A 20,747-nucleotide genomic window follows, 5' to 3' on the forward strand; every position below is an offset into this window, starting at 1 on the left:
CGGGCTTTCCTGGTGGCTCAGCTGGTAAAGAATCCTCCTGCAACTCAGGAGACCTGGGTTCGATCCCTGGGTGGGGAAGATCCCCTGGAGAAGGGAAAGGCTACCCACTCCAGTATTCTGGCCTGGAGAATTCCATGGACTATATAGTCCATGGGGTTGCAAAGAGTCAGACACAATTAAGTGACTTTCACTTCAGACCCTCTCTCCATTATGCTTTATTCTTTTAAAAAGGACGCAGACCATCACATAGGTACACAGATAAAAACCGAGTAATATATGAAGCACATGGTATAAAAATTCTATGCTGTGAAACATTCCATGGGTAACAGAGAAATACATGAAATAAAACAGAGAGGACAGCTCAAAGTGCCCCTTTACCTCCTTCCAGTTGACCTCTGGGCACTGTTAGGTGTATATCCTTCTTACCCTCTTCCAACACATTTCTATTTATTTCCTGCAAGATACACAGACACTGTTTGTTTTTTGTTAGATGGAATGGAAACACATGAAAACATGACATTTGAATTTTTAATTAGCCTTCTATTTTGGATTTCTTTTTTTAAAAAAATGCAGCTATAAAACTAATACATGTTTGTCATAAAAACATCAAAATTGATACAGGGGTAGAAAATAAAAAGGTGAAAAAAAAAAAAACCAGAACAACCCACACCGTCCTTCCCACTCACTCAGAGCAAACAGATAAAACACATTTCTGTGTAACTTTTGGAAAGACTATGCACCTACAAGCCTTTAAATGTGCACATCGTTCATCTGTTCACTGAGGCAGGAAGAGCTCCGAGAGGTCACAGGGCAGATCTAGGTCACAGACCAGATGCAGAGGCCGCTCCTGGATTTCAGAGGGCAAAAGCCTTCCCACACTGCACAGGCCCCAGGAGTTTGCCCGCAGCCGATCTTGACCGGAGTGGCTAATCTCTCTAAGCTTCAATACTGTGGCCACCTGATGCGAAGAACTGACTCATTAGAAAAGACCCTGATGCTGGGAAAGACGGAAAGCAGGAGAAGGGGAGGACAGAGGACGAGATGGCTGGCTGGCCCTCACGGACTCAGTGGACATGGATTGGAGCAAGCTCGGGGAGATGGTGAAGGACAGGGAAGCCTGGTGTGCTGCAGTCCGTGGGGTCGCAGAGTCGGACACGACTGAGTGAACAAGAACCACCTCCACCTTGTCTGCAAGGCGGCGGCGCTCCTCAGCACGGCCGGCTCTCAGCGTATTAAGAGACCGCAGGTGCGGGAGGCTGTCAGACGGTTTGTGTCACTGATGCTGCTGTCCCCTCCAGAGCTGGCGTCACGGCAGAGCAGCGTCGTGGAGCCTGGCAAAGCGATTCGTTCAGCGGGCTTCTGTTCTCGCTTTTGTTCCCCAGATTGCCGTGACAGTTACAAGCGGAGGACGCTTCCCGAGGAGGATTCTGTTTAAGAAGCCCCTCACCTCGGGGGAGCTGATATCCGCGCAAGGCCCCTCCGTCTGCAGGAGGCCCTGGGGCCACAGGCCTGACCTCTGGGAGCTCCCAGCTGGATGGAGTGGGCGGTACACACCCTAATAACCCGCCCTGATCTCGAGTTCACCTGCATTCCCTCTCTGTTCGCCTAGAGCACTGCCAACACCTGGGTGGAAGAAGCAAAAGCCAGTCCTGGGGATGCACTTGTTTCTGGTTAACGGCAGGTTGGCCCCCATCTGGGCATCTAGGAAACATCCAGATGGACGGCCCGGCTGATCTGTACGCCCACATATTCGATCCTGTCACCTATGATGAGGTGAACTCCCCCCACCCTCCAGCCCACTGCCCCAGACCTGCTCTGACCTTGCAGCTAGAAAAGAGGGAAGCCCAGAACTTGTACACTGGGCACAGGGATGGGAGGGGTGGGGTGTGTGTGTGTGTGCGCGTATGTGTGTGGGTGTGTGTGCGCACGCGCATGTGTGTGCGTATGTGTGTGTGTGTGCAGCAGAGGGTGGGGAGGTGGAGGGCTGTGTGTGTGTGGTGTGGTGTGGGTGTGGAGCAGAGGGCGGGGAGGTGGAGGGCTGTGTGTGTGCGCGTGCGTGCGTGTGTATGTGTGTGTGTGTGCGTGCATGTGTGTGTGTAGCAGAGGGTGGGGAGGTGTAGGGCTGTGTGTGTGTATGTGTGTGGGTGTGTGTGTGCGTGCGCGTGTGTGTGCATATGTGTGTGGGTGTGGAGCAGAGGGTGGGGAGGTGGAGGGCTGTGTGTGTGTGCGTGTGTGTGTATGTGTGTGTAGCAGAGGGTGGGGAGGTGTAGGGCTGTGTGTGTGTGTGTATGTGTGTGGGTGTGGAGCAGAGGGTGGGGAGGTGTAGGGCTGTGTGTGGTGTGGTGTGTGTGCGCGCACGTGTGTGTGTGTATGTGTGTGTGTAGCAGAGGGTGGGGAGGTGTAGGGCTGTGTGTGTGTGCGTGTGTGTGTATGTGTGTGGGTGTGGAGCAGAGGGTGGGGAGGTGTAGGGCTGTGTGTGGTGTGGTGTGGTGTGTGTGCGCGCGCGCGTGTGTGTGTGTATGTGTGTGTGTAGCAGAAGGTGGGGAGGTGTAGGGCTGTGTGTGTGTGGTGTGGTGTGGGTGTGGAGCAGAGGGGGAGGTGGAGGGCGGTGTGTGCATTTGTGTGTTTGTGTGTCGGGGTAAGAGACTGGCAGCTAGAGAAACTGACTTTTCTTCTTTGCCGCGCCTCATGACATGTGGAAGTTCCCGACCAGGGATGGAACCCATGCACCCTGTGAAGGTGCATGAGACTCTGAAGCACAGTCTTAACCACTGGACCACCACGAAGTCCCGAGAAACTCTAATCTTGAAAATGAAGTCTCTTGACTTCACGGTTCTGCCTGAGTCCCGGCATGGAGCTGTTGCCTCCAGCAAAGAGCTTTGGGGTGGGGCTTTATTTCCTGGCTCTTCCAGATTCACTACCATTCGGAAACCAGCCTCCCTCCCAGCAAAACAAACCCTCTTGAGATCGCCGGTTCCGCAGCGCCCTCCAGTGGGGAACTAGGATATGTCTGGAGAGAAAGCCTTGGACACAAATGGTCACAAGTCACACCTGTGGATCCTTCAAGGATTTTAGAATCTAGGTGCAAGTTCCTCCACATGCTCCCATGCCCTTTGGAAGATAAAATTGCTATTTGTATGCAGTGGCAGATCAGTGGAAATCTGTAATGAGAGAGCAAGGGACTGCGGACTTGGGGACCAGTGTTTCAGGGGAGTATGAACAGTTGTCCTGGGCAAACTGTAAGATAATGGTGACTGTGTGCATGAGTGTGTGTGTGTGTGTGTGTGTGAAGTCCCATTAGCACACACTAGAATGGTCTGCAAACTCTTGCCACATGACTTTGCTATATTCTCTCTACCAGTCCCCCATCAGGATACCCTCTTAGCTTACATCTACACCCTGCTAAATGACACTTTTTCCCCCCCAAGCTTTCCCAAGTCTGATGACAAGGCGAAAACACAGACTCAACAGGAGGGAACAGGGGTCCAGGAGTGTGACCCCAGGCTGGTAAGTTGACTGTTCTTGGTCCGAGTTTCTCCATGGGAGTTAGATGTCTATCCCAGGCTTGTTGGAAATGAAACACAACCGTGCGCAGAGGCCCCAGCACCAGGCCTCTCAGACATGTGATGCGCACCCCCAGGAGAGGCCCAGTGGACCCAGTGCCCCTCCTTCCTGCCCTCCACAGGGCTCGCACGGGCGCCTCCGTTACCTGGGCTGACAGCCGGGTCCCACCCTCCCTCCTGCCTTCTTCCTCCCGCTCCTCCTGCATCCGGAATACAACGTCCTGTGTCCCACCTTCTCTCTGTCCCAGTCCTCACGCTCTGTCCTGCCTTCTGCCCCAAGGTGCACTTCGACATCCTTATCCACCATCCCCTTTTCTTGCAGCTGCTGCTTTTTAAAAACAAGTTTATTTGGTTGTGCTGGGTTTTAGTGGTGGCGCGTGGGATCTTTAGTAGTAGCGTGTGGGATATCTTAGTTGCGGAATGGGAACTTTTCATTGTGGCATGTGGGATTTAGTTCCCTGGCCAGGGATCAAACCTGGACCCCTGGCATTGGGAGCACAGAGTCTTAGCCACTGGGCCACCAGGGAAGTCCCCTTTTGCTGCTGCTATTTGAAAAGAACTTCTCTCACTGATGTCGTTTCATTGTCACCCACAAGATGACTTCAAGTGTCCTCTGCACTCCCCTCACCTGCTGTGTCCCAGGTCCCTCTCTGATGCCCAGCCCTTTTAAGAGGTGTCACCATCATGGTTGTCATCTTTACCTGTTCCGTGCCCAGGACTTCTAACCCACAGAAAAGAAAGGTATATTCTACAATCCCATTCGAAAGTGCCTGATTCCAACCCCCTGAAAGCCGCTTTGGGGAGGAGAGCTTAGACTGTTACAGAAGAGATGGAACCCCCAGCAAGACCAGCTGCAAGGCAGAGGATGTGAGGCAACCGTGAGGTCCCCAGGGGCTTTCAGTGTGGGGCAGAGAGAAAACACCCAGCTCAGGTCTGGGGGTGAGGCCAGCCCTGCTGCCCCTGCCTACCACCCAGGACATTGCCTCCCCAAAGAGTCTCCCAGGAGAGCTTCTGTATTTGCTGTCCTTGCCATCTATACCTGTCTGGACAGTGACAGATACAAAAAGAGGCTCCAGCACAGACAGAGAGGGAGCTATGAAGTAGGGAACGGGCTTCCCTCATAGCTCAGTTGGTAAAGAATCTGTCTGCAATGCAGGAGACCCTGGTTCGATTTCTGGGTTGGGAAGATTCGCTCGAGAAGGAACAGGCTGCCCACTCCAGTATTCTTAGGCTTCCCTTGTGGTTCACTTGGTAAAAAATCTGCCTGCAATGCGGTAGACCTGGGTTTGATCCTCGGGTTGGGAAGATCCCCTGGAGAAAGGAAAGGCTACCCACTTCAGTATTCTGGCCTGGAGAATTCCATGGACTGCATAGTCCATGGGGTCTCAAAGAGTTGGACACAACTGAGCGACTTTCACTTTCACTTTCATGAAATAGAGAGAAGATGCAGAGACTCAGATGCTGGAGCAATAAAAAGCCAGCCAGGGACAGAGGATGAATGTCCTGAGCACGACTGGTGATGTCTCATTTCACCCCCAGCAACTGTGATCGGGGAGGCGGGGCATCAGGCCCATCCTTCAGATGAAACAAGCTCAAGGAGGTTTCCAGGGCTCACCACTGGGGCACAGCTGAACTGAGCTACAAGCCACAACCTGCCAGATTCCCAGGCACAGGACTTCTCTGACTCCCCTGGAAACACACACCGAGACTCTGTCTCCACCCCACTTCTCTAATGACTCAGTGTGTGGAGAGAAGGGAGAAGCATCATGCCAAGCAAGGAAGGGCCAACACAGGGGAGAGACACAAGGAGAAAGACAGAGAGAAGAAAAGGGACACAGATATAGAGAGAGATGGGAAGACAACATCATAAAGAGAAGAGAAAACTAGCTGCTCATCTCTCCCTATGGACATGGATTCTGGATAAAACACACATTCCACGTCTCAACCCCAGATCTTCAGAATCAGAATTTCTGGGCATGGGTCCAAGGAATCTACCTTTAAAGAAGGTTCCTCTGAGTAGCAAGGTGTGCTTTGAAATGCATCAGAAAAACAGGATAGCCTGATGGATGAATAGAGGGAGGGGGGGATAGAAAATATGCAGTAAGCCAAACACAGCAAAATGTTAACTGAGGAATCTAAAAAGTGGGTAACACTGTTCCCTGGAAGAGTCTTTAAATTTTCTGTATGTCTGAACATTTTCATAATGAAATGCTGTGTGTGTGGAAGTTCCGGAATGATCATGATGATCAGGTGGGTCTGGGGCCACTGTAGTAGGAGGGAAGGTGTCCTCAGAGGACTTCTGGAAGACGGGTTGCCCTGGGAAGGCCCCCTGTGCTCCCCAACCACGTCACCTCCACCCCTCTACCCACCGACCAAGTCTGCCCAGCCCCACAGCAATTCCCAAACTCACAGCAGCACCCCACAAGGCCCCGCCCTCCCCCTGGGCTCTCAAGGAAGTCCATCTGCCTCCTAGGGCCTGCTGTTCTGCATGTGGGGCTGGATTTGCTGGGTCCTCTTGAGGCTGGTCCCTGCAGGGCACTAGCAGCAGTCTGATCAGGCTGGCGGGCAGAGTGGGTTTGGGCAGAGCTGGGAGAGGCAGGGCTAGAAGTTCTCTTGGAAAAACTTGAAGCTGAACTGCTCACAGTGGCCCTTGAGGATCTTGGCCAGAGCTGGGGAGCCACAGAAGAAGACCTGCACCTTGCCTTTCTTCTCAGCGGCCACCTTCTGGAACACCTAGAGTCCGCAGAATGAGGAAGGGCAGAGGGAGAAGAGGGGGCTTTGGACCCGCCCAGTGACTCACCCGGTGGGATTGAGGGCATGACGGGCCAGGGTGGCTGTCCTCCCCACGAGGAGCTCCAGGGCATAGCTGCTTGGCTTCGGCCATTAGTTTAGGGGCCATTTGCTCAATGTATAACCTGACCCAGACCCCAGGGAGGGCTGGACCAGAAGCAGATAAGACCCAGGCCCTCCACTTAAAGGGCTGCATCCATGGGGGAGACCTGTACTAACCAGCTGCAGTGCTGGGGGGCAATGGCAGAGCCCAGCGGGCACACTGAGCCCCAACACCCCAACTTCACGCCAGCTCACAGGCCTCCAGCAAAACGCCTCTGTCCTGTAGTCAGGCTTTCTTCCCCAGGGAGGACCGTTTTCCACCCCAAGTTCTGCTTAAGAATTTCCTTGCCTAAAGTTTTCTTGGTGTTCAAGGCCTGCTGGCATCCCTTCCCCACCAGCTCTTACCATCTAAACATGGATCACCTACAGCAGTTTGAAAAGCAATACCTTCTGGTCATTTCAGGCAAACACTACACCCCAATTGGTAAGTGCTCAGGGAGGAAAAATAATAATAAAATCAATCTGAGGAATAAAATAGAAAGACTGGGATAAGGCCTGATATCTCCCCAGAACTCTGTCCACTGGGGCCTTTGGACTCTGGTCTGCAGGGTGTTTGCAGGCTGGGAGGGGCCTTAGAGGTCCCATGGACTAACTTCCTCTGTGATCAGATGGGGAAACAGAGGCTAGTGGTGGAACAAAGTGAGGTAGTGATGGAGCCAGAACATAGATTCCCATTCCAGCCCTGAGATCCTAGCTGGACTCTGGATGCTGTCCCCAAGCTTTGCCTCTGGCTGCTTGGCCCAAATCTCCTAGCCAGTGCCTCCGGCTCTCAGCCCCACTAGTCCCTGCAGGCCTCAGGACTCCAGGTGGCCTTTACCTTGTTCCAGTCAGGCCGCCCAGGCTGGGTGCGTGTCTGGAGGCCTGTGATGGAATCCTTCTTCTCCTTCTTGGCCAGGAGGTCGAGGGCCATCTGCAGACCAATGGCCTTTATATCGTTCTTGCTCAGCGCAGAGGTCATGTACATGTGCAGCTCCAGAAAACGGCCTACGTGGTGGGAGGAGAGGGCAGGGCTGAGGGGCCAGCACCTCTGATGGGGACAGGGCAGGACGCCAGCCACTCTGCCCCAGGGCTTGGAGGGGACTCATACAAATACCATCAGCTAACGTGTTCATCCAGTACCTCCATCTGACCAACACCATAGAGGGGAAAGATGGCCACCTTGGGCTGCTTGAGCTGGGCAGGCCCTATGCACGGCATACACGAGTTACCTTATAGCCACTGTCCAATGTAAGCCTTACAACCACCCCAGGAGCTAGACCTCATATTTGAGTGTGTGCATGCATACTAAGTCACTTTAGTCATGTCCAACTTTTTGTGACCCTATGGACTGTAGCCTGTCAGGCTCCTCTGTCTGTGGGATTCTCCAGGCAAGAATACTTGAGTGGGTTGCCATTCCCTTCTCCAGGGGATCTTCCTAACCCAGGGATTGAACCTGCATCTCCTGCATTGCAGGCAGATTCTTTACCATCTGAACCACCTGGGAGTGGGTGAGAGGGCAAATGCTATTGATATACAGGGAAGGCTGGAGCAGACAGAGCTGCTTCCCAAGCTGGGGGGGACTGGGTGAGGTCTTGGCAGATGGGTGAGACTCAAAGGGGAGGTGAGAGGAAGGTACGCTCAGAAGGGAGCAGCAGGAGCCAAGGGCAGGAGACTGGTGTTGGTGGGTCACGATGTGACTGCCAGGCTGGGACAGAGCATCCTTGAATGGGTGTGACAGGGGACAGGACTGAATACACACTGAGGCCAGAATGGGAAGGATCGGGAATGCCCTGCTAGGGAAGGAGGGCAGGAAGAGGGTCCTGGAGCAGGGCATGATGAGATGAAAAGGGCATTTTAGGGAGGGGCGTCAGAGGACTGAAGGGACAGGGCAGAGACTGGCATCAAGGAGACCCATTAGGCGTGAGTGTCCACAGCTCTATGTCTGCAACGGGACAGGTCTGTGAGCTGTTGATCCTGCCAGCTTTAGGAACTGGTGCCTTCAGTGGGCATCTCTGTGCTCAAGCAGTTTCCTCTGTGATCCCAGAGGTGGCAGACAAACGTAATCACTTTCCCTGTGTGCCAGGAAGGGGAGAAGACTGCTGAGTGCTGCCCCACATCCCTGCCTCTCCCTCAAGGATTCAGGCCATCCCAGCTTGTTCTCTACTGTTTTATTAGCCTTTGGCTTAAAATCTCAGCCACTGTTAAAAATGCAGATGGCCCTATAAACATAAGGCCACCAAAGGAGGAAGGAGGATGGGATGAACTGGGAGATTGGGATTGACATATATATGTGCACTCATGATAAGTCGCTTCAGACATATCCAATTCAATGTGACCCCATGGACTGTAGCCCATGAGGCTCCTCTGTCCATGGGATTCTTCAGGCAAGAATACTGGACTGGGTTCCCATTCCCTTCTCCAGGGAGTCTTCCCGACCCAGAGATTGAACCTGTGTCTCTTATGTCTCCTGCACTGGCAGGCGGGTTCTTTACCACTAGTGCCTCCTGGGAAGCTCTGCGACATATATCCACCACCATGCATAAAACAGCTAACTAATGAGAACTACTGTACAGCTCAGGGTGCTCTACTCAGGGCTCTGTGGTGACCTGAATGGGAAAGAAATCCAAAAAGGACGGGATCTATGTACACATAGAGCTGGCTTACTTTGCTGTACCGTAGAAACTGACACAATATTGTAAAGCAACTATGCTCCAACAAAGAAAATTCTTAATGCAAGTGACGCTAAGAGGGACAGCACATTTCATCTCACACATCACTGAGCTTGAGCAGGGCTGGCGGCACAGGAGGGAAGAGACGTCCGGTAAGGGGTGCCCACCCCAAAGAACCCTGGTCCTTCCTCCCCCTCCCGCACAGTCACCACCCCCCACATGGGGGAGAAAAAGGAGATGAGGAGACACCAGGGTGGGAGGGAGGAGGAGGTGCTGTGGACGTCTTCACTCTCTCCAAGACACTTGTGTTCAAGACGGTCCTCCCATTTCTGGGACACTCCCTTAAGGGAATCATCCAAAGAAAGGCGAAAAATATCTCTGTGCACATGCATATTAATTGCAGCTTTACTTATGATAATAAAGAATTAGGAATAAAATGTCCCGTAGTAGGGGCGTGGTTGAATAATTTATGGCAAACCATTAATTGTACTATTCATTAGATAAGTTATTAAGTACTACTAGTATTGACACACAACTATTAAATTTATGGGGCAGTTACTACTACTATTATTACTTCTAATATTAAATTCAGGGGGCAGTTACTACTACTGCTACTACTAATCTCAGTACTATTTCTGCTACTGCCAACTTTACTGAGCAGGTATTAAGCTCCAGCCCCTGTTCTGGGTGCTATACAGATGATCTCTCATCCAATCCTCATGACAATCCTAAGAGCTAGGTACTTAGTATCCATATTTTTCAGACCAGGAAGTAGAGGCAAAACAAGGTGCTCAAGGTTCTAGAGTTATTTTGGGTTACAGTAGAAGATTCAAGTCAAACAAAATGACTGAAACTTAAAGACATCAAAAATTATAAACCACAAATTCTTTAACTCAAACCTTGGTATATGATTAAAGTTTAAATCAGAGGCCATGTGCTTCAGCTGCCATTAATGAGAAACCTTGGAAGAAATTTGAGGTAGCAAAGTTGTTGACTCAAGTGACTTTGAGAATGCAAAGCACTGGGTTCACTGTTACCCTTTGCTTACATAGATTAGGAAGAAGCAAACAGTAAATATTTATATACCAGTAACCAGAAAATTTAAATTAAATCTAAACTTCCCCTGAGGCTATCATCATAAAAGCACATTTCTTATATGAATTAAAATACTTAAGCATTTAGAACAAAGTCAATGCTATATACATATTTGCTTTAATTATTATTTACAAGAAAGGGCAAGAAGCTTTATTGCAACATCTAGGGTTTAATTGTCATCTTCCAAAGATTGTTGACTTGTGCTTTAAGGCTCTGGATGTTTATTATAGTAAACTACATGTGTTGGAATGTTTTTGTAGAAAACTCTGTTTGATTACTTGAGCTTATAAACTATGTTTATTATAGAAATTTGAATTTACTCATGGCAACCCTGTGATAATTAAACAGCCAAATAATATCTAGTTCCAGTGAACTCAACAGTATAAAAAAACCTCACCAATTCTCTTGAAGTTAGAAGCATATCTAAAAATGTTCCTTCTTCTATAAGATTTTCCACAAGTAAAGCATAACAAAACAAAATAGTAACTAATAGATCAACTTTAAGTACAGTACAAAACCGCAGTATTCCACAAAAATGTCTCAAGGGGATGACTATGTATCCCAGAGAAACATGTTATCATATAGTGCTTAGTAAAAAATGTAGGGTACAACACTTGCTGGGTGGGGAGGGGAGACTGCATGGGCTGGAGGAGGATTTTAAGCATCTCAATTTAACAAACATATAAAAGAAAGGACCATCCACAAAAGAATTTGTACATGCCAAGCTATATAATCTTTACCTTAGACCACTTTCTGGAATTTTTGATTGCCACTTCATCAGGAAAAATATTGAGCACACACCGCAAATAAATAAATATGTTCATCTCTACTTACAGATTACATCTATTAAAATTCAGCATTGGAGGGACTTCCCTGGTGGTCCAGTGGCTAAAAACCTACTTTCCAGTACAGAGGACATGGGTTTGGCCCCTGGTCAGGGAGCTAAGATCCTGCATTCTGTGGGACGACTAAGCCCGCACTCGTGTTTACCGAGCCCGTGCACTCTAGAGCCCAGGCTCCACGAAAAGAGAAGCCTGCCTACCACAACTACAGAAAAGACCCCACGCACAGCTAAGACCCCATGCAGTCAAATAAATAATTAATAAAAGAGTTTTTAAAAACCATATGTGAGTAAAAGGAATCATAACACTCTCTCTCCTTAAACAACTAGAAACATGAGCAAGATCTATAAAACAACGGTGTCCAGACACTGATCCACAAGTTGTGCAGAACTGTCTTCGCTGAGAGAGAAAATAATGAAGTGAGCATTACGGCCGACTGGTGTCAGCCTCACTGAGTTGAGGAGACAGATACTGGAGTTCAGAGAGGCCAAGACAGCTAGGACGTGCCAGGCACAAAACTAGAAGAAAGGCACCTGCAGACAAAAGAGAGAGAGAAGGAAGAAGAGAAAGAGGAAGGGAGGACAGGGACTCACCGCTCTGGAAAGCTGCATCAAGTTCCCCCTCGGTCTTTGGCAGAGGGTTAGTCTATACACACGTGAAAGGAAACTACCAGGAAACATGAGGCGCCACAGTGCCTGGAGCTCAGCCGGAGCTGGGAATAATCTGTATTCCATCATCAAGGATGCAGAGAGCTTGTAATATACAAGGCAGTAGAATGAGTCCTCAGAGGTGTAGCACCTTAGCTCTGGGACTGAATCAGACCCACAATAAAGGCTGCTCTGGACTCACCCTAACAGAAGTTACAGAGCAAATCTTGAAAGTATCCAAATCATCCTAAATAATGTAACTGTGCACCCAAACAAAGTACAGTACTATTTAGAGAAATACCACAAAATCCAGAACAGGACAACATGTGATTCACAATGCATGACATCCAATAATAAATTATCAAGCATGCAAAAAAAACAGGAGAATACAATTCATAACCAGGAGAAAATTAGTAATTAGAAACCGATCCAGAAATGTCAGAGGTGATGGACTTAGACAAAGATGTTACAACATATATTATAAACATGCTTAAGAATGTAAAGACAAAACAAAGGGCCATGATGAGGAGAGTAGAAGACATAAAAGATACCCAAACAGAAGTTCTGTGGAAGAAAAACACAATAACAGAAATGAAAAACACAATGGATAGGATTAATAGCTATTCTAGGTCTTTTGGTTTTTACATATTAATTTTAGAATCAGCTTCTCAATACCTATTTTTAAAAACCTGGAGGGACTCTTACTAGAATTGGAAGGATCTCAGGTGGCTCAGCGGTAAAGAATCTGCCTGCCAATGCAGGAGACGCCAGAGACATCCAGTTTGATCCCTGGGTCAGGAAGATCCCCTGGAGTAGGAAATGGCAACCCACTCCAGTATCCTTGCCTGGAACATCCCCATGGACAGAGGAGCCTGGAGGGCTACAGTCCCTGGAGTCACAAAGCGTCAGATAGGACTGAGAACTGCGCTGTACTGTACTATACTGCAGAACAAAAGATGTACTTGAAACCATAGCAACAGAAACTACCTAAAATGTGGCATAGGTTGAGTGGGAAAAAACCAACAACCAGATTCCCAATAGCCTGTGAGATATCAGTATAACATCTGTGTAACTGAAGTGACAGGAAGGGGCAGGGGAGACAGAAAAAAATATGCAAAGGAAGAATGGCTGAAATTTATCCAAATTTGATGAAAACTCTTAAGTCCATATGGCCAAGAAGGTCAATAAATTCCAAGTACAAGAAATATTTTTTAAAAAACTATTTCTCAGAAATGTTTTATAGTTTTTAGTGTTCAGATCTTGCTCATATTTTACTAAGTTTATCCTTAAGCATTTCATGCTTTTAGTATTTTAAAGATTTTCAAATATTAATTATTTGTTGTTGGAAAAGATCCTGCTGCTGGGAAAGATTGAAGGCAGGAGGAGAAGGGGATGACAGAGGATGAGGAGGTTGGATGGCATCATGGACTCAATGGACATGAGTTTGAGCAGACTCCATGAGATGGTGAAGGACAGGGAGGCCTGGCGTGCAGCAGTCCACGGGGTCACAGAGAGTTGGACATGACTGAGCAACTGAACAACAACGACAAATAAAAACAGAATTGACTTTCACATGTTGACTGTATATCCTGGACCTTGTTGAATTCATTATAAAACTGATCTAAATAAAGAGCTAAAGCTATAAAACTTCTGGGAGAAAACATAAAACACTTGTGGCCTCATGTAAGGCAAAGATTTTAGATATAACACAAAAAGCATGAATTGTACAAGAAAAAAAATCTGATAAATTGGACATCATTAAAATTTCAAAATTTTGTTCTTCAAAAGATAGTTTAAGAAAATGAAAAGACAAACCACAGACTGGGAGAACATATTTATAAAATGTACACCTGGTTATAGAGCTGTTTCCAGAATATATGAAGAACTCCCAGAGCTTAGTAAAAACAAGAAAAACATTGGATTTAAAGAGCAAACAAAATATTTGGACACTTTATAAATAAGGCATACACAGCAAGACCATGAAGATATCTCCAATGTTATTAGTAATTAAGGAAATGCAAATTAAGAGTATATTGAACCTAAAATAAAAAATAAATAAAAAATTTTTTTGAAAAAGAGTATTTTGAACCTAGAGGGGTGGGGTGGGCAGGGAAGGGAGGCCCAGGAAGGAGGGGATAGATGTATATTTATGGCTCATTCACGTTGTTGTAGAGCAGAAACCAACACAACATTGGAAAGCAATTACCCTCCAATTAAAAAAAATTAAAACCAAAACAGACAAAAAAGAGCATATTGAGATACCCCTATACACCCACTAGATGAGTTAAAATTAAAAAGACTGCCAATATCAAATGAGGCTGTAGTTGATGAGGTTGTAGAGCAACTGGAACTCCATTACTGATGGAAATACAAAATGGTACAGTCACTTGGGAAAAACAATTTGACAGTTTCTTATAAAGTAAAACTGAGCACATTCCATACTACCCAGCAATCCCAATTCTAAGTATCAACCCAAGAGAAATGGAAATCATAGGTCCACACAAAGATTTTCATAGTCAAAAGTGGCTAAAAAGTGGAAATAACTCTAATATCCACCAACAACTGAATGGAAAAACAGATTGTGGTATGTCCATAAAATGGAACACTTCTCAACAAAAAAAAAGAATTAACTACTTACTGAAAGATGCAACAGCATGGGTAAATCTCAAAGGTTTTATGTTAAGTGAAAGAAGTTTAAAAAGACTACATGAATATTATATGATTCCACTATTATGAAATTCTAGAAAAGGCAAAACTATCGTGACTGAAAGCAGATCATTGGTTGCCAAGGGCTGTAAGTGGAGAGAGGGTGTTGATGCAAAGTGAGATGAGGGAGCTTTGAGGGTAAAAGAAATGGTCCATGTTTTGACTGTGCTCCCTAGGCTCCCTCATGAGACCACCCTGCTTTTAAGGTCATACAACTGGACACATTTGTCAAAGTGCCATTATATTCTTTGGACACTTAAATTGATGAATCTTACTGTACATAACTTGTCCCTCAAAAAATTTCTTAAAGAAGCGTGAATATGAATCATCTGAGAAGCATGTTAAAATGTAACTTCTCTAGTCCTACTTCAGAGAATCTGATTTGGAAGGTCTGGAATAAGGGCTGGGAATCTAACTTTTTAATAAGTGCTCATTTTGAACAAAAAGAAGTGTCATTTAAAAAAGAGAAATGGGTGGAAAGTGAAAGTCGCTCAGTGTGTCTGACTCTTTGTGACCCCATGGACTATACAGTCCATGGAATTCTCCAAGCCAGAATACTGGAGTGGGTAGCTGTTCCCTTCTCCAGGGGATCTTCCCAACCCATGGAATGAACCCAGGTCTCCTGCATTGCAGGCAGATTCTTTATCAGTTGAGCTACCAGGGAAACAGGCTATACATTTTTATAAAATGTGAATAAGAAAAAAGTAACAGAAGGAAATCCTTCAAAATGCCTGGGTAGCTAGATGGGATTATGAATGGGTTCCCCCCACTTAAGTTTCACAAATTATTATGTTTTCTTGGGGGGAAAAACAGCTCCCTCTCCCCTACATTTCTGATAGGAAGAGAATAAACACTTTCTTACAGAGACCCTGAACTCCACCGCCCCCCGCCCCCCACCCCATCATCCTCCAGCCCCATCCCTCTCCTACCCTCCTGCGTCTCCTCAGCCTGGTCCATCTCCAGTTTGGTCAGCAGGCTCACAAACCACTCGAAAGACTGCTGGTCTCGGTTAATCCAGATGAAGTCCACCTAGGGAGAAGGGCCCAGATCAGAGTGGGGGGTGGGGGGGTTTACCCTCATTCACTCTTATCTGTGCTCCCTAGGCTCCCGCATGTGACCACCCTGCTTTTAGCACGGCACACACTATCATTGCCATTTAACTGGGATAGTGGGAGGGGAGTGGGATGGGGGTGCAAACAGGCTCACAGAGGTAAAGAATGAGGCTACAGAGCAGCATGGGACCAGAAGTTCTAGACTGCCAGGTCAGAGCTTTCCCTAATAATCTCTTTTAAGTGGCTTACACAGAATAATGAATTTTCAAATGGCAAGCATTTTCATTTTTAAAACCACCATCAGGCCACGGCTAGCAAGCATCATGGCTGTGACTGCATCCCGGCTGCCTAACTTTCAGGCTGTGTTCTTTAATGAGAGGCCTGCCTTCAGGGCCCAGAGTGTCTCTCCAGGTGGAGAGACGAGCTGGGCGGGGAGGAACTGGCTCTGGTGTCTGGGGAGAAGCTCTGGAGTCCTGCCTGTAGGAGGCAGCACTCACTCACCTTGTGGAGTTTCATGTCCTCGTCCTGACCACTGTCCCTCCAGGAGTGCTGGCAAGTGGGGCAAATGTGCTTTCTCTTCTGGTGTCTGAGGGGAGGGGACAGGAGGGGGTTTTGAGTTTGGGGTGAGTATGAGATTTCTCAGGACCCCAGAGAACAGTGCAGGCGACAGGGAGGGAGGGTGGGGTGGCGGGGGGGGGGGACGAGACCCCAAAAGAGAGCAGGAGGAGAAACAGAAGAGGAAAGAGGTAACAGGGGACATGGAGACAGGTGACAGGGAGTGGGGAGGGGGGCATCTCTCAGGATTCTGCCCCAGGATACCTGTATAAGATGCTCTGCAGGATGGAGGCAAAGGGCGTGATGCCAATGCCTGCACCGATGAGCACAGCATGCTCGGAGGCAAAGATCCTGCGAGTGGGGGTCCCATAAGGGCCATCGATGTAGCACTGCACACAGGAGGGGTTGGAGGAGAGAGAGGGATGGGTGGGCGGGTGGAAGTGGACCCCAACACCTCAGACCCCCCGTATATGCAGGCAGTTGTCTCCTGGGCTGGGACCCGGGAGTCAGTGGCTCCTGCTCAGAGCACTGTTCACACACTGCACCCTGCTCTCGAGTCTGGGAGCACCCTAGAACTCCCACGCACAGATCTGGTGAGAGCAGGGTCCAACCAGCACAGCCGTGTGCCCTGTGAGGGTGGGCGGGGGTCTGATTCCCATTATCTGGAGACCTGGGAGTCAGGCTGTGGGGACGAAGAGCACGGGAACTGAGCGCCCCAGCAAGCCCTCCCCGTGGGCAGAGGCTTTGTCCTCCGCTTGGGGCAGTGGTTTTGGTCACGGCCACCCCCGGAACCGCTCACCTTGATGTTACAGAACTGGTGGTTCTCAGAGCACATCTCGGAGACCTGCAGAGCATAGAGCAGAGAAAGTGGGTCTCTGGGAGTGGGTGGGCCAGGCATTTCTCAGAGGTTTACTCGCCCTTGCAGTCTGAGCAACCTTACAAAAAGGGGATTGCCTTTTCTATCCAAACCATTCCAAGGAGCATGGGGCACTTTTGAGGGAAAACATCAGTGATGTGCTGGTAAACTGACTCCTCCTCAGAAGAAAGGACCACCAAAAACAAATTCCTGATTGTTAGTGTCGAGATTTCTGATGTGAACACTGTCATCACGGCTCCCACCAATGACTGGTTTTAATAACTGGCTTCCCCCACCCACCTCATGATCTAGAGCCCTTGAGCCCCAATTACTGAGCTGGCATGCTGGAACTACTGAGCCCGTAAGCCTAGAGCCCATGCTCCACAACAAGAGAAGACACTGCAATGAGAAGTCTCGGCACCGCAATTAGAGAAAGCCCAAGCAAAGCAATGAAGACAGCACAGCCAACAATAAAAAATAAATAACAACAACAATAAAAAAAAAAAAAAAAAAAAAACAGGCTCTCAAAATTCCTGAAAATTTAACAATCGCTCTTGTGGTCCAATACAAGTCAGCTTCAGGTGTGACAGAACACTCAGCCCGCCTGCCTCGTGGGCTCAGCTACACCCGATTGCTTTCATGTTTCCAGACACACCCTGGCCGTGAGCATGCTTTCCCTGGGCCTAAAGCACACCACACTTTCCTTTTCCCCGGCTGGCAAATTCCTGCGCATCCCTCAGTGTGCACCTTGCTTGGAGTGGCCACCTTCCTAGAGTCTTTGCCCAGGGTCTCCGGGTAGAAAAACCAGGTGCTGGCCTGGCTCACAGCTCACCCTGCCCTGGGGACCCTGCCGTGGGCTCACCGATGGGGAGCCACCTGAGGGCAGAGAGCAGGCCTCCTCTGTCTACTCTGCCTCACTCCTCCAGCGCTGAGCACAGCCAGACCAGATTCCTTGAGGTTCATGTGCTTCCTCCCTGAAGATGAAGGAAACAGGCCCACAAAAGGGCTTCAGAGGCCTGTGCTGAAGGTCTCTCTGGTTAGGAGTGACCTTCACAATCATCCAGGCAAATCCCTCCTTTCACAGAAGAGATGAATCTGGGAGTGTGACAATGACTCACTCAAGTTCGCTTGAGTAGAGGGTGGGGTGGAGCCTGGGTCTCTGTCTGCCTGTCCTGCGCTCACCACATCACACCACATTGCTCCTTTGTCCAGGGGCAACTGAATTTTGTGTCCTCCACGGTGCTGGCCTTGAACTACTTGTGATGGTTATTTTAGGAGGTGCACTGTGAGAGGGCTACTCCTCTAACAGTTTAAAAAAAAATCCTTCTTATTGCAAGGAGAAAGCCTTACATCATGGTTATTATACCCCCTTAACTTCTAACACTTACTATTCCCTCTTCTTTTTTTTTTTCCTTTTAACGATGTGAGAAAGAAAGAAATGGAGAGCATGACAGAGACAGAGAGGGAACAAGACGAAGCCAGCAGCTTCAGGCTCAGAGCCTCATTTAACAGGCAGAAACATCTGGCAAGAATTTAATAACATTGTTTTTGCTTTTAGACTTATCTTTTTTATGGCACATGATACTGATTTTCCATTAAACACACTAATCTAAAGAATCCTTTTAAAATACAATTAAGTTTAAAGTACTGTTGGGATGTAAGGAGAAATATTCAGTGGGAAATATTACCTATGGGAAGTAAATATGGTAAAAGTTACAAAGGTGCCTGCCATACAGGTGAGAGGCTGCAGAAACACCATGTGGTGTGGGGTCCTTCCTGACTGGGGCCCTCTCTTCCAAGTTCCAAGGACCCACCCACCATTCCTGGGAGAAAAATCTTTGGCTCTCCAACCCCCAGCTCCAGCTTCTTCAGCCTTACCAGGACCCGGTCCTCGGCTGCAGCTTGCCTCAGTGCCCGAGTCCTATCCTTTGTCCCCGTGTTCACCATGCCTTCGCGCTCCCGCCACAGAGTTCCCTCCGGCCTGTAGGATGTCAGCTCCACAGTCACCTCCTTGCTGGAGGCTACTGCACTCTGTGCTGAGGCTCGGAAATCGATGGGCTGGGGCTGCACGCCCTGCTAGGTTTCAAAACAAATATTGCTTTATTATTCAAATCATAAATCAATACAATTTAAAACAAAAACTCAGAAACTACAGAATTTTAAAGGATAAAGTAAAAAAGCACCCTGAACAGAAAACACAACTTCTCTAACCATTTTCTGTCCTTCCAGACTTACACACATGCACTTTCACATAAATGGAACATACTACTTTGTAACTTGGCTTTTCCACTTACTACATCTTGGCTAGCTTTACATGCTAATGCATATACATTTACATAATCTTTTTTAGGCAACTTACTCCTCCATTAGAAGGGTGATTGGTAATTTTTTAAACTGCTTCCCTATTGTTGGGCATTTTGATTATACTCATTTTCTCATTATTGTTAACAACCATGGTGTATAAAACAGCTCTTCCCCTTTACTCTGACTTATTTTCTTCATGGTCTTTATTACCATGTGACACATTATGTCTCTATTGTGTATTTACTGTCCACCACCCTCTCCGGACTGGAAGCAGTGACAATGGGTATTTTGTTTATTGACAAATCTCCAGCATTTAGAGTAGTACTTGGAAAACAGTAGATCCTGTGCTCAATAAATGAAGTGAAAGTTGCTCAGTCGTGTCTGACTCTTTGCAGCCCCATGGAGTCCATGGCATCCTCCAGGCCAGAATACTGGAGTGGGTAGCCTTTCCCTCTCCAGGAGAACCTCCCAATCCAGGGATCGAACTGAAGTCTCCTGTATTGTAGGTGGATTCTTTACCAGTTGAGCTACCAGGGAAGCCCTAAATATTTGCTAAGTGAATGAATGAACGAAGTGGTTAATGAGCTTGCATACATGTCCAAATAGCTTTTTAGGATTAAACTCCTAAAAATGGCATTGCTAAGTCATTGGGTAGGAAGGCTTCCCTGGTGGCTCAGGTGGTAAAGAATCTGCCTGCAGTGCGGGAGACCCAGGTTCCATCCCCGAGTGGGGAAGATCCCCTGGAGAAGTGAAGGCCTACCCACTCTAGTATTCTTGCCTGGAGAATTCCAGGCAAGGACAGAGGAGCCTGGTGGGCTGCAGTACATGGGGTCACAAAGAGTCAGACCTGACTGAGCAACTAACACTTTCACTTTTAAGCTGCTGTGTATAGATATTTAAAATGCAGACACATATAGCCAGACTGTCCACCAGAAAGTCTGTGCCAATTTACTCTTTGGCAGTGGTGCCTGAGACCCCAAGGAAACACAGCTTTTAGTACATCTACCCACCAATTCGCAGTGTGCCAGCACTCACCTCATTTTGAAAATCAGCTTCCTCCTTCAAGAGGTTTCCCCTGATTAACAGGAAAGAACACCCTGCCTGTTTCTACCTACCTCTCCATTCCCCAAAGTTCTGCTCTTGGCACTTTCTAGAAGGGCCCTCTGGTCTGGCCAGGCAGGATTCCACCTGGTTCCTTCTCTGGACTTTATATTCCACGAGGGCAAAGAAGGGCTGGGTCAGCCTGGGGGAATCTCTTCCTTTGACCTTCAGCAGGGTTTCCACTTATTAACCTGATTCCAGGCCTGGTGGCACAGCCTTCTAGTGTTCAGGCACCCTCAGCCTTCTACATCGATTCCTGCTTTTTCAAGTGCTGCTCTGACCTCTCTGCATTCCTCCCAAGCCTCCCAGAGCCTGTATTCATTGGCAGTTTGTCAATTGTATGGGTTTTATCAGGGCTCAAAAGATTATTAAACTCATGGTGGTGACGATGATAATGGTGGTGGTGGACATGCTGATAGGGATAATGAATGGTCCACCTGGACCACGCTGCCAGTTCACGCAATACTTTACATGCATACATTCCAT

General features: G+C 48.0%; 1 protein-coding gene across 3 annotated transcripts in view; it reads right to left on the reverse strand.

The window, feature by feature from the left end:
- Nucleotides 1-191: 191 nt before the first annotated feature.
- NOX5 (NADPH oxidase 5) overlaps nucleotides 192-20,747 on the reverse strand; it is a 39,882-nt gene continuing 19,326 nt past the window's right edge. The window contains exons 11-17 of one of the 3 annotated variants that reach the window (XM_043919784.1): nucleotides 18,735-18,929; nucleotides 16,800-16,844; nucleotides 16,265-16,389; nucleotides 15,947-16,031; nucleotides 15,323-15,422; nucleotides 7,273-7,439; nucleotides 4,873-6,296 (exon numbers count right to left, since the gene is read on the reverse strand). In XM_043919784.1, the coding sequence (XP_043775719.1) occupies nucleotides 6,165-6,296; nucleotides 7,273-7,439; nucleotides 15,323-15,422; nucleotides 15,947-16,031; nucleotides 16,265-16,389; nucleotides 16,800-16,844; nucleotides 18,735-18,929 (849 nt within the window). In that variant the 3' untranslated portion in view covers nucleotides 4,873-6,164. Of the gene's footprint in view, nucleotides 455-4,872; nucleotides 6,297-7,272; nucleotides 7,440-15,322; nucleotides 15,423-15,946; nucleotides 16,032-16,264; nucleotides 16,390-16,799; nucleotides 16,845-18,734; nucleotides 18,933-20,747 lie in introns of those variants that run through there. The other 2 variants (XM_043919783.1, XM_043919785.1) reach the window with 2 other exon arrangements.

This window comes from Cervus elaphus, chromosome 12 (assembly GCF_910594005.1).
Source record: "Cervus elaphus chromosome 12, mCerEla1.1, whole genome shotgun sequence".
In the NCBI taxonomy this organism is placed as follows: Eukaryota; Metazoa; Chordata; class Mammalia; order Artiodactyla; family Cervidae; genus Cervus; species Cervus elaphus.